The sequence below is a fragment of the Augochlora pura genome, chromosome 2 (genome assembly GCF_028453695.1).
Source record: "Augochlora pura isolate Apur16 chromosome 2, APUR_v2.2.1, whole genome shotgun sequence".
NCBI lineage: Eukaryota > Metazoa > Arthropoda > Insecta > Hymenoptera > Halictidae > Augochlora > Augochlora pura.
This window is the reverse complement of record NC_135773.1, coordinates 24747864-24762251: the sequence shown is the minus strand read 5'-3', so window position 1 is coordinate 24762251 and position 14388 is coordinate 24747864. Positions and strand designations below refer to the sequence as shown.

Here is a 14388-nt window from a genome sequence, read left to right as displayed (position 1 = left end):
ACAACTACGGTTCATAAAGTTATTTGCACTCCATCTACGAACTCTTATATAATATTCATTATAGTAAAATATATCTAGAATGAATTAGCGTTATGCGATTACGTTAGTATTATAATATTATTACATTTACTATTTTATTTGTAGTTTCATATTTTACAGCCGTATAAACTATAATATATATCTTATACTGCATACTATACATATATGCATAGTACGTATACCTATATGTAAGTACCTAAACCGATCACATATTAAGGAACAAGCCGGTTTATACACATATTTTGAGTAAAATCTTCGATCATACTTCTGAAGCTCAAGAACTCTAGGTACTTTGCATATTAATGGACTAGTGCTCGATTAATCCTTAAAATTTGAATGTTATAAATATCCCGTGTGTTACGCATACTCTACGCGTTCGATTAAATATTAATATTACATTACGAACATAATACATCGTCACCAATAATCTAATTTTTTGGCTTCCATCGGTCAACGTATGTTTTGAACTGTTTTATCGGAGCTGTTTTTTTCTGATAAAAAATTTTCTTATTTTCGCGTCGTTACAAAGATGAGGAAACGTTTGCAACAGACAATGATCGTACGCTGTTTCGCTTACTCGAAATAACCATAACGCTCAAAAGCGTCGATGTTTCTTTTTGAGTGGATGCTTTCGCTCGGCAAAGTGTTTTCTGAACATCAGGGATGGCGGAATCAGTAAATCCATTTCCGAGGTGCTGGTTTTGTTGCAATCTTGCTGGTCCATCGGAAACATGTACTCCAAATCGATATCGTACCTTCGTATGAAAAAATAAAATCGTATATAGCCCGGGTCAATTGTATTCAACAAAATTCGGATCGTATTTGCAAACGTACCTGGGCAATTTCTCGCGGAGGTAGGATATAACGTTGATCTCGAGGCTCGGCTGCCTGCTCATGATGAAGCTCGATAAATATCGAGGACTTTTACTCTGTTCCGCGCAGTGCATCAGCAATGCCCACGACTTGTAATCTGAGTCCAACACGTACGTATTATACACTCCTTCATCTATAAAACAGAAATATTCCGTCGATTAATATTTCTAATATCGCTTTGCTTTGCTTTTCTTTGTCTTTGTTCTTGTGATTTAAATATTATTTACCAATATCTATATCACCTAATATATATATAATATCTATCAGAGTTAAACCTTTGAATCAAATAGCAACGTAATATCGATGCTATTTAGTTCAGTGTTTCACTGAAGCATTAATCTTTGGTACGCTGTGATTTTAGCATGAGAAGCAATAGTAGAAAGGATATTTTTATACTTACACGGATACTCGGCGTGTAACCAGTGTGCGGGTAACTCGGTGGAAGGAATCTTCCAGGTGATATTACCGACTAGTTTTTCATTGATCGGATCATCGGTGAAACTGTAAGTGAAATTCATGGTGACTTCGGTGTTTTCGGGCGAGATTGAAAGTTCGGCTCGCATGCATCGGTATGCGAGCGCTTCCTCCGAGCTCGCATAATACTGCACTATGTACCATGATCCAAGGAACTGCAAGAAATAGATGTTACACGACTATGAGAGGCTGTTATCTTTTAATCGATCGTTCGCGTTGGAATTACAACGTATACTTAATAAATATACTTTAACGAATACATTTGCAGCAACAGTGTCGTAAAAATTTGATAACTGTGAATAAAAGATATTTATATTTTTGCAAAAATAATTTGCATAAAGTGATTCGCTTAAACGGCATTGTACTCACGTAGAGAAACATATCACTCAGACAAGCGGAACGAAATAAATTAATTATTAGATATTTCGTTGCAGGAGACCTAAATAAATAGGAGTAATTGCATCGTTGCTCCATGCAAACCTAAATGAAGCATTTCCGATGACGACGATGAATTCCATCGTATCAGCGCAACGTGAATGTATCAATCTATATTTTGCCTCGTTACTACATGCGAATGTGCAGCAATCATTGCAATCTACAAGGCAGCAAATATGTATACAGTTTTCAAACAAAGTAACTAATACAGTATTTAATATACTTTCGATGCAAATGTAGCTAAATGATTATTCAACGGTTCGATGAAAATAGTGTATTACATACTTATTTCTTCGCTGCGAAATAGTTACGTATGTTGCAATTACAAAATCTAATTCTATGCAATAACAGAAAGAGAGTTGTATTATTCTGACTCATTTAATTATTTATTAATATTTGATGAGGCCCGATAACCTCAAAATTGAAATATCCTCGAGTTATTTTTAGTCATCTCGATAGAGCAGAATGTCGTGAGCATGTGTACTTTGCAGCTTCTCGAAGTGGCGAGTTTACAGAAAGTGTTTTTGCTAGCATTTGCATTTACTGATAACTTATCAAAGGAAAATTACTTCTAGCATAATAGTTGCACAATAGTTATTATATATGTATTTACTGCACGTTATATCGTTTGTCTAACGAAGATAAATATATCTAAAATAATGCGTGCAATTTGTAAAGAACAAGAAATCACAATTAACAATTTTATAATCAACATCTACAATTACGTGTTAAATATAATTGTAAATGTGAATTGTCTACACTGAATAACTATTCTAGCATGCAAATAGGAAGAGAAATGGAATTAATATGACAACAGTTTCGATATCTTCTCATTCACTGAAGGCGTTGGCTCTTAGTTTACAATAGATAAAGTGTGCGTGTGTTTTTTTAGTGAATATCAAATGTCCTGATAGCTTCGCACTCTTTACCCAAGAACCCTTTAAATCTCCCGCAGCGTTGAAGCGACCTAAAGAATACGTATCACGCACATCAATAACTTTTGGGTTATCAATGGAAACGGTTCACTTCGTGTGCCTATCTGAATAGAGCCGACACCGATTACTCTCTAACGGAGAAGAATTACGATTTAACGCTGTCAATGGTAATTCTAGCCAAACCGAAACTGAATACAAGGCGGGGAACGCGATTTACAGACAGATTTTCTTTCTACGTTTTCACGTATCTTCAACGTTCGTATATCTTTTTGTAAACATCAAATTAAATACTGTAGCTCGTGTCCGTACTACGTTGAAAGGCTTAATGAGCAGAATGAAAACCACGAAGCTAGTACGCTATATTGCATTACACATTTATTTGTGTAAACCATTGTTGTTCTGTACTTCCTCTGTTTAAAAGAACAACGTCGCTGTCCGTTTTCAGACGAAACGAGATTATACCAGTCGACTTTTTAGAGATAATTCTAACAATATCAAGCACGAAGCGATATTGTAACGATCGTGTTAAAGAACACAAAGGTTGTCGATGGAAGCAAGTAGTTTTATATGCACACAAGTTGAATCTGAAATAGCTTTCTCCCATGAACACGCATAAAGATCCAAAAATATACTGGCCGGAGTCTACCATCGAAAGAAAGCCAGCGATATTTTGTGCAATTCTTTGACAACCGGTGTGCATGCAAATAAAACATCTCTGAAGAAAGTAATAATGTTTCGCGAGAGTCACGACGTTACAAATGTTCACATTCGCTTATTAACGATAAAAGTATACATCTTCGAAGGCTGTAATGTTTTATGAAAACCATGATGTTATGATTTTCCTGAATCTCTTCCCAGCAACGTAATTAGAAGTCGATATTAAATAGGCAAGTGTACACTTTATTATTAATGTCACTATTTCAAGAACTATGTCACGATAAATTGTATTTGAATATTTAAGACTTTAATATTATCATATAGAATGGAATGTAAGAATTTCAGTAAAACGGTATGGGATATTTAAGTGCAAACTTTTCCCGTGAAAAGCGGAAAATTAGTAAAAGTGGCACAAAGTGTATACCGTGAATGCAATAATTTCGCGAACGATTGTAAATGAATCGCGCCGAAGATGTAAAAGGAAGCCGGCAGATATCGAGGGGGGAAATTGTAATTTCTGTTATCGGGGTTGTACGAGATCGTGAGTGTTTAACAACGAAACTGCTCCGATCGTGCTCCACGCAATTATTATTATACGTTCGGTGCGCATATTGATCGGGAATCGGACGTGATCATCTATTTGTGATACGAAAATATTAACGGGCCGGCGGTAACTCGGTGCCGAGTCGAGTGGATATTCAAAAACGTCGAGCGCGCCCGCGTGTTTTGCATAGAAATTAAATACTATCTTGCTAAATGAAAAAGTCAACCTTGCGAATATAAATTATTAATATAAATGACGCGTCGAGAGTGGTTATTATTTATCTCAAAAACGAACAAAAAGCATTATAACGATCGCGTTATGAGTATTCGTAGGAACGTCATTTGATCTTATAATTAAATACTATAAAATCGCAAATTTCATGTTGTTTATTCTTTACTTCGCATTTTGATTTTCACTGGTCCATTCCCGCGCAATTAACACGACATATAAAGACGCGATAGACAATTGGACCAACGAATACCGAAAAACTGAAACAACGCATTATCTAATCTCCCAATTTGCTCGTAAACTGAACAACACTTCCGCCAGCATTCACCGCGGACACAATAGCCCCTCGAAACAATTCATAACTGTATACCACACTCGTAACAGTAAATGACTCCCGTGTTCTCAGGATATCAGCTAAGACATTTCTTCGCGAGATCCACCAACACGGTGCAACCAGCTAAGCTAGGGCGACGATCATTTCGTTCGCCGTAGATCGTAGCACACAGCGCGGTCCCATCGACGATAATATAACACTGCGTGGTACGTACCTCGGATATGTCAAAATTCCTAATGGCCTTCACTTTCGGGCATTTGGTCTTGTCCTCCCGCCTGTTCCAAGTACCAGCGGTGTATTCCATTATGCAGGCCGCTAGCAGTAGAACTATTAACAGCGAGTCGAGTCTCGAACATCTCGTTCCAGGCCGCATTCTCCTGGTCGCATTCAAGCTCTCCTAGCCGCTTGGCACACGCGGAACTTCTTGCCTGTTCACCCGGTCGGTTCGCCTCGGTGACTAAAGGCCACGGGGAACCGGGCAGAATGAAGAGCGGACCCGCTCATGACTACTACTATCTGCAACGGCCGAAGAGGGGGTGGTCACTATCACGTTCCTCCCTTTGCATTCTTGGTGTTCTTTCGTTTTCAATCGGCAACTTGTTCCGCGCCTCGCATCGCCTCGCATCGCCTCGCGCGTAGAATCCTCATAACTGGCGTCGCGGATCGGCTTAGGTCCACGATCGGACCCCGATCGTAGGCGTGCGATCGTTGTCACGACTAAAGAAGGGCATCGACTGTGCTAGACCGTTTCGTCCCGCTTCTTCTCGACGTGCTTTTACCACTCGTATCTTACCCGGGTTTTTATAGTTACGAGCACGCTGGAACGCGAGAGTCTTGCTCCAAGGTAAAAGCAAATGAACACGGCGAGCCGAGGTTTGTTTCCACGACAATGAGCGACGCGAGGTGAATACCTTCGAAGGTCGATGAATCGGGGTTGTTAGGTGATGCGGTGTGCCTGACCGACTTCTCTCGTTTCTTTTTTTTTCTTTTTTTCTCATTTGTTATATGCCTGTTCCTTGGCATTCGGCAACCAGCCACGGAATAACGCGGTGTTATCCCGTACACAGTGCCTCGAGAAATTCTCTCTACACATCTCCGATTTCTCGCGAATTATTGGCGTTGAACAACGTGAAATAAATATATTTACGGAATATAAACTCTTAGCTTAAAATTACGTTGGCTTCCTTAACGGTAATGTTATTAATGAATAATGTATTTTACACCGCGCAGAATTTCGTTACATTTCTACTTGACTACGAGATGCATTACTAACTAGGAACAATGTACGAAAGCGATAATAATTTTATGCGAATTCATATTTACTTGAACGGAGAATGACAAAGTCACGTGATTCAATCAATAATATATATATATTGCTGAATAATGTACGACCGCGATGGTAATGCTATTCCGTCTGCCATAGACTTATAACGTGTAGCAGATATTAACGAACGTATAATGGAATTATGCGCGTGCATTGAACGCGTGGACATTAATCATGCTCTTGATTACTGAATGCATCTCAACGACTGTTTAAATTGAGACGTATTTAATTAGTATGCGTCTTTAGAGTCAAGCGAGACAAGTCTTTACTCCTTCACCGTATTGCTATTCAAGGGACGTTATCGATATACAATTCAGTAACAGTTCCCTGAATAACTTTAACATACCACCTCACCCTACGAAAAACGTGTCTAAAATGAACAATTGTTCTCTCGTGATTCACCACTGTCCGACGGTAACTTTTCAAATAGTAAATCTCTAGAAATATGTGGCCAAAACGTGTCGCGCGGAATAATATTATTGTAAATCTCTTTTTAAGGAATACTTTCCCTGGACCCGGGATTACTAATCTCTAATGACTCAAAGAGAAAACAAACGCTATTGTTCGCTTTCGAGTAATCCTATACTAACGGCAGCTCTTAGAACAGTGACTAATTTTTCTGAAAGGTGCGATCACTTGGTCTTACCTGTTGTAGAAAACACGATTGTAAACGTTGTCGGGTCAGCTTTATACGGCGATCTTTTCAACGCGGCAAACTGAAAGCACAGTTCCATTTTCAGTGTGGTAACATTTCAATGATCGTATTAATATTAAAATTAATTTCTAAAATCAATTCAGAATGTTAGTATTTGAACGATCACTTGAAACACTCGTGTAAATCAAATTATTTCATTGGAAAACTTGTATCTTCCATGCAAAGTGTAAAATAATGTGTCCATTTGATATATTCTGAAAGACACAGGCATTATTAATCTGACGGAGCAGACGCGGTATCACAGATTCATTATCGAACATCCTGTTCCCTCTCGGAATCGTAGAATGAACCAATTAACGCTGCAACCGGTCCAGAAATAAAGGCATTAGGATCAAGGAAGAGGAAATAAAAACTTTTGTTTAAAATTATTCTGTCTTCATATAAAATTCATTCAATTTTCGTACAAAATATGTGTATACGTATATCTTAATTAAGGCTAAGTAAATGCACTGTATGAATATCGTCTACTTCATCAATACCATAATCAACGTTTTCGTAATTATAAACAATATGTCATTTCCACGGCGGTTTATTCTTCTGCTGATCACCCTTTGTACAGACTTTTTGCGAAATTGGGATAAATTCAGTCGTATCTAGACTAGCCTGGTAACAACAATTCAAATATTAAACAATTTAAAAATTACGAATTTAATGATAAAATTTGATAAGAATAGAATATAATTACATCGGGTGTAGGTTGCCATATAATACTGTCTTCATCTTTTATACTGAATTCTTTCCTTGTGTAATGCTTCCGAGGCACTTCTCTACCAACTAAAGGAGGACTCGGAATATTTTCTCTTATGTTTAATAATTCTTCCCGCGATTTTTGCATGTCAACGATCTAGGAATATTTGATTAAGTAATTAATGTTTTAATGATAATAAAATGTACGAAGACAAAAGTACGATCTACCATTTTTACATATTTCCGAAGATCATCCTTCGATTCTTTGCTACTTAATGGCGTGTCTTCTATTGGAGTTATCGTATGTAAACTCTCGTTTTGATCGTGAAAATTTCGTACGTCTGTTGCTTGGAATCTTAATTTAATCGGTTCTTGGGAAACCTTCGCAAAACAATTTGGCATTGATTCGGATTTCTTTGGACCCCTGAACAATTTCTCAGCGTGAATTTTTTGAAGGGGCGATAAATCGTCCATATTTCCGCCTGTAGATGGAGGTTATCTCGTTATCCTATTTTTTAACATAACATTATGTAGACTTTGGTCATTGTACCTGATATAATTTTCAACGCTTGCTGCCATTGCTTCTGCATTACAGAATGCAACTGTTCAGCAAGCTGTGATTTGGTAGCGCGTTGAGAATTAAGTTGCGTTTCCAAAATGGCTGATTTCTGTAATGTCTGTGCCAACTGAAGTTCACACAATCGTATCTCTTCTTTATGTTTTTCTTCGAGTAAATTTATTTCTAATTGATGCCTAAATTACAAGCATGCACATACGACAATAATATAATATAATACAACGTTTAGTTTTTTCTAATAATATAAACACATTTTCGAAACAAACGAACATACTTGTCTATAACATCTTTAATTTTTCTAGCAGCGCATTCGGCAATAACTTGTTGTCTGGTCTTCAATTCTTCGAGAAATTCTGATTCCGCCACATCAAGCTGTGTCTGAAATTCTTGTAATTTGACTTTTACAACCTCGTCGACTTGTTTCTGATAAAGTTCTTGCATTTCCAATCTAATCTTTTCCTTTTTCTCGGCAAGAGATTTAGTCTCATCCTTGGCTTCTTTCTGTGAAAGTGAACGAATAAGTAGTATTCATCGTGCACGGAAATATCGATGGATGCATTACCTCTGCTTTCTTCGCCTCTTCGATTGATGAAAGTAGTGCGGCATTCTTTTGCTCCAAAATTGCATTTCTGTTTACTTCTTCTTTTATTTTCAGTTGTAAACTTTCTTTCTCTTGTCTCAGGACGATGAGTTCAGCCTCGCATGTGTCCAATGCTTTATGAATAACATTCATTTCATTCCTAACTTCCACTCCTTTTAATCGTTCTTTAGTTAAATCTTGTTGGAGAGCTTTTATCGTTTCTTCATTCTGTTTGTTCTTTCCTAATAATTTATCGTAGTCTAGTTTTAATTGTTCATATCTATTTTCGGCTGCTTGTACAAACGATTTGTAGTTTTCCAATTCATCGGCATGAACTTTTAATAGCTCTATTTTTTCCTTTATCACGTTGTCACTCTTTTCTTTATAACCAGCTGCAAGATCTAAAGCCTTGGATAGTTCTCCTTCGTATCGTTTAATTTGCGACTGAAATTCTGAAATTTCTGACTGATGCTTTTCCGTTACATTTTTTAGATTCGTTTGCAAAGCACTATGCTCATTTTCTATATCGTGGAGACGTTGTTTCATTTTAGACCATGCATTATGAAATTGCGATATCAGTTCGTTTTTTTCATTATCTACTCTAAGTGCCACTGCCACTTTTTCTTGTTGTTCTAATAATCTTTTTTGAAGTTCTTGAATTAAATGTTCACAATGCTGTAGAACATTATTTCTTTTTAATTAACGATTATATGATTTAATTCGTGAATTTACGATTAACGCGAGTTAATGCATACCTCTCGACGAAATTTCTCTTCTTCTAATTTAATCCTACGCATTTCTTCTTGGGACCTAGTACCAGTATTATCCCAAAAATCTGACAATGATAAAAGTCTTTGTGATTTCCTAAAATAAAAACAATTTAGTTGATAATTGTTAAGTCTAAACGATAAACATAAATAGTAGAATGGTGATAAATGTACCTGGAAAGTGGAAAAATATCTGTATTAGTAGAAGCATTAACAGTATTTGTACTATGCACAGTAAATGGTGCGTTGTGCACCTCTTTTGTGTTTTGAACATTGCTATTTGGTTGAGTGTTGTTGTAGAACTCGGAAAGACACGGTGCATACGAGTCTGTAGTTCTTGTAGATGTTGCAGTATTATGCTGTGCTAATTCAGTAGGTAACAAAGAATCTGAAGATTTTTGCATGGATTGGGTTTGTACAGCAGGCGCATTGCTTATTCCTGCACTATTTGTATCATTTATGGGGTTTTGTCCTAAAATTGATTCTTTTCTTTTTGCATCATTTGCTCTGGATGTTGATCGATCACTATTGTTTATGTTCTTTAACGGGCTCGCAGTTCCTATCTGTTCAACCTTTAATACTGGTTTTTTAACATTCTGTTCCCATGTTTTAAACTCTGAGATCATTTTGTTAGTCCGATCGATGTAAGAGGAATCGTCGAATGGAAGGGACATGTCAGGGAACATATCAGAACTCGCCTTTTTCATTATAACAGGTCGACCATTCTGATACGAATCTTGTAAGTCAAATTCTAGTTTCCGACTAGTAGACTCTTTATGGATATCGTTGTGAACCTTGCTCCTGAATATTTCGTTAGTCTGATCAGTTGCTAAAGCATCAATCTCTTCTTTGGAAGACTGATGTACAGAGGCTCTATTTATACGCTTGGATAATTCTAGTTCAGTTGCCTCCATTTCCTGGAGTAGTTCGTCCACTTCGAATAGCTCCATTTCTTGTATAATGGTTCTAGAGTAGAAATTTGGTTGTTCTGTGGCACCGATCAAAGTCGAAGTAGACGGCATTGAGCTCGGTTGGTTAATAGAAGATTTATTATACATATTATTTGTAGTTTTATAGCATTCGAACGGATAGGAGCAAGGTTCCCCTTTAGTAGAAATACCAGTAGCATGCGGGAAACCCACGCAGTGGGAAGCAGAAGGTACCACCACAGAGGATTCGGAATGGGACATTAGACAATCATGCTCAGTTTTATCATGATCATTAATATTAGATGTATTAGTACCATTAACCTTAGGAAATTTATTCTCAGATTTTAAGTCATCGTGTTGGAAATTAATGTGGCTAGGCAACGAATAGCTGTTAGGAGTTGACGGAACTGATAAGGATCTTCTAGGTTTCACGGGTGTATTCTGTAAGCTAGAGCTTTGACTCGCACAGAATTTAGTCCTAGGTAATGTCTGTCTAAGCTTATTAACTGTATTATTTTGGAGCTGAGAATCCAATGAAACGTTTAGCAAAGTAGCATCTAAGCTATTGTCTTTGGATTCGATAGCAGTAATTCTGTTTTCTAACGACTGCATATGTCCGACAAGCTCCGATATCACTCCAGTTCTTGCATAACTGCAATCCGTTTTCCCACGGTCGAAACTATCGTCGGACTCTGAAGACGACGTTACAAGGAATAGGTCAGGTGGAATTAGGAGTAGAACATCTGTATCATCAGAATCACTCATCATCCATTAGAGTTTCCTCTCACCAAACGCAAACCAAACCCCACTGTTACAAATTCTGCGGTAATGTACAATTATTTACAAAGTATTTACACATCCCTCCAAATTCTCCAGACGTGCAAGCAACGTAAACAGCAGTTCTATGTTCGCTGCTTTCATTGTATAATATTGAGAAAAAAAAAATGTAAACCTTAATAGCAAAAACGAGGCGTAAGTGTTCCTTGGTTGCAACGATGCAATTTTCGTTCTTCTTCGGCACAACACTATGCGGTATATATAAATTAAAAAATATGTAAACAAACTAACCAAACAGTGTTACTTTAAAGGGAAGCATCCCGGCTACACTAACACGAGTCAGAAGTATCCGATTCCAGCGTTAGGTGGCACCAGCATGTCGATAAACGCAGAGGGGAAAAAGTAGGAAAAGTGGGAACACCATACTGCACATGATTCCAAAGGGTTCGTAGGTTGTACCGGTTTCATTTACAGTATTGCGAAGTCGGAAAAATCCAAGCTTGTTGAAAATCAGCGACTGGCCTCAACGAGCAATGCTCTAAGTGATCTTTGAATTCAACGCTAGCACAAAAAGCAATGGACACTTTTCTACAAATGAAAGAACAAATATCTTTCCCGTTTCTAAAATATAATATAATCGCTCCGGTAATCCGATTGCCAATAAACAAATGATTTTCCATTGTTTATAATAAATTTTTTATCATTCGAAATGTTTCCTGCCCATACCGACAATTATTTTTAATGCGATAAAGTTGTGAAAACGTTTATGAACAGTCATTCATTTACAAATATTTTAATATAAGAGAAAAGGAAATCTGAACATGTTAATATCTTATGTCTGAACGCGTGTTAATATCACAACAAAAATTTTATTTATCATTTAATTACAAAATAATCAATTTCGTCAAGCTTTTAATGTGAAACGCCTCTACAGAAAAGAAAAAGAACAGTTGTTATTATTTTATCGTTTTATTATACTTTTGCAATGCAAGTGTTTTTTCTTCCTTCGTTGCTATAATATTTACTATATTCGTGCTATGGCGTACGCGTATACATACACCTGCGTGAAATATACACTGAAATATTTTAGAACCATGTGCTTTCTCGTATCGCGAGGTGTATAAGATGAGTACGCAGAATAAAATCTAGGTGTTCAAGAGGGAACTAAAGGGTTGTTAAAAGAGCAAACAACTTTTACGACGCATGAATATCACATTAGACTGCATCTTGTGTCTGTAAGAATGACGTAAATCATGACTACGTAGAATGAACGCATGCTTGATAGCAGCAGCGTTTCTGTCTCGAGAATCTAGATTGTATAGATAATTAAAGCATAGCGTAACTTAAAAAATAAAGTTCGTAAAAAATAAATCTTGCAGGTAGTTTCAATTGGTGTATAGGAAGCCTATATTTTGAAATATTTATTCCAAGTTCGTTGAAGTTACGTGAGAATATTGTTGGAATAGTAAACACCATCTGGATATAAATTGTTCAACGGATAAACTCCAGTATGTTTAACTTTTTGAATAAATTGGTTTCGTTATTATTACACGTGAGTGTGAAACCACTTTCTCATAGACCGCGAGGGTTACAAGCACCCTTGAGCGAGTCAAGCAGTAATGCTGCGATATTACCTTTCGTAATTGGAGTAAGTACTTAGTAAGTAGATTTTAATCGCCATTTTGCTGATCAAAGATTATATTCACACCTTATAGACGCTGTTATTGATAAAGCGAACGAAAATGATCATAGCTCTCGCTAGAATAAAAAAGAAATCAGAATTCGGATGAAAATTTAATACTTATAATGTTATACAGAACGTTATTTAATTTTACGCATTTAAACGATTATAAAGTAATATTATTTACTGTGATTTAGCAGTGAAATATTTGACTCGTACTATTTTCCTGCTACGGCATTACTTCCGTCAGCCCATAAAGGATCGAATTCGACGCAAAAATCTGCCGCGGCCTTTTATCCTTGTGTGACGAAGAACAGCATGCGGGTCGGTCGACTGTTCCTGATCAACTGTGCTAAACTTTTACTTCTCCGGAACGTTTCGAAGTTTCTGAAGTTATCGGTTGTTCCGTCTATGAATCATTGAGTTCTGCCCTGATGGCGGAGCGGACGTAACACAATCGAGTCTCTTCCGAAATTTCGTTAAGCCCGGTGTGGAAACTTCGAAATAATAAACGACATTCAAATTCCGACAACGATATGTACATTGTAAAATGCGCGCAACAGAAATCGAACATTTTTCAGATTTGCAAGATTTCAAAAATATATTTCACTCCTTTGTCGATAAGCTGGTCTCTCGACCGTGGAAACAAAGTCGAGTAAACTTTTAAAAGACGTTGCCCATTTTTGTTTCTCGACTGTATAATAGCAACACTCCTGAAACAAGAAATATTAGCTTGACTCGCGCGGGCAGTTTGAATTGCTTCGTTATCCGTTCGCGAACAAATTGTCCACAAAGATTTATTCGCGATTCGTCGCACGCCGCTTGTCGAGCAGCGTCCAGGAGACTGCGCCCCCAATTCGAAAATCGTCTAACGATCGTTCAATAAATAATTTCCCCTGAATGCTCTCGTTTTAATCATTCGAAGTCGAGCCCGATGCGCGTCGCGTCGCGCCGCGGCGCTGGCTCCACGATTTCCCCGGGGAATATTCAGTATTTCCGCGCGGAATAACCTGTACAAACAAATAAAAAACGATAAGTGATGAAACGAGGGCTCCGGGGGGCACCAGCAGACGCGACGAAATTTGACGAGGATCACGCGGTTGGCGCACTATTGCTCGACGCGACGCGACGCGACGCGACGCTGTGCAACAGTCAGCAGAGACACCGATGTGTTGCGAACAGAGCGGAACCAGTTCGAAAGTATAATCAATAAGTTCGTTGGCCGATCTTCTTTCGGGGGGACGACGACTACCACTCTGCTTCCTGCTAGACGAGCAGTCTACCAGAAGTGACCTCGGTGCCAGGAATCTTCCGAACGGTCGATCAATAACCCGAACCCGAGGATAGAGAACATTGACAACGCCGTGGAAACCAGCTGATAACTAATAACTCGGGCTTAACGGGGTCGACGATGGCAAATCAGGCCTGGCGGGGTTAGAGAGAGAGAGAACAAGAGAGTGAGAGTGAGAGAGAGAGAGAGGGCGGGTGGATAGGGGCGAGGCAGGCCGGACAACGTCGAAGAAAGCAAATTTAACTCTTGGCGGCGGCCGACGTTGCAGCCGGCCGGCTCGATCCCACTCGTGCGATCAACTTTCGGTCACTGGAACTGAATGCGTGTTGTGCTCATTTGTATTGTTCCTGATCGACCGTCGGCCCTGACAAAGAACGCCGCATCATTGTTTCCTCTTTTTAATTCTGCATACACCCTCTGAACAGATGATTTACTCTTGTCGGCAATCGAAGCGTGTCTATGGAAAAAACATTTCTTCTCAAGGGGCTGTTCCAGCGCGTCGCGACTCTCTTTCCGTTTAATTTTTCTCGTTACACAGGCG

General features: G+C 38.2%; 2 protein-coding genes across 2 annotated transcripts; both read right to left on the bottom strand.

Annotated features, from left to right (window-relative positions):
• Positions 1 to 21: 21 nt before the first annotated feature.
• Karl (lipocalin/cytosolic fatty acid-binding protein Karl) lies at positions 22 to 6565 on the bottom strand. The gene is made up of 5 exons (XM_078188518.1): positions 6490 to 6565; positions 4734 to 5035; positions 1313 to 1541; positions 874 to 1045; positions 22 to 794 (listed from the first exon to the last, which is right to left on the bottom strand). Exons 2-5 carry the CDS (start codon positions 4890 to 4892, stop codon positions 635 to 637), a joined length of 720 nt encoding a protein of 239 aa, XP_078044644.1. The 5' UTR covers positions 4893 to 5035; positions 6490 to 6565; the 3' UTR covers positions 22 to 634.
• Positions 6566 to 6934: 369 nt separating this feature from the next.
• On the bottom strand, positions 6935 to 11166 carry Cnb (centriole duplication and spindle assembly protein centrobin). The gene is made up of 8 exons (XM_078188464.1): positions 9344 to 11166; positions 9158 to 9266; positions 8385 to 9077; positions 8097 to 8323; positions 7796 to 7998; positions 7474 to 7727; positions 7244 to 7402; positions 6935 to 7161 (listed from the first exon to the last, which is right to left on the bottom strand). Exons 1-8 carry the CDS (start codon positions 10864 to 10866, stop codon positions 7072 to 7074), a joined length of 3258 nt encoding a protein of 1085 aa, XP_078044590.1. The 5' UTR covers positions 10867 to 11166; the 3' UTR covers positions 6935 to 7071.
• Between the last annotated feature and the right edge of the window lie 3222 nt (positions 11167 to 14388).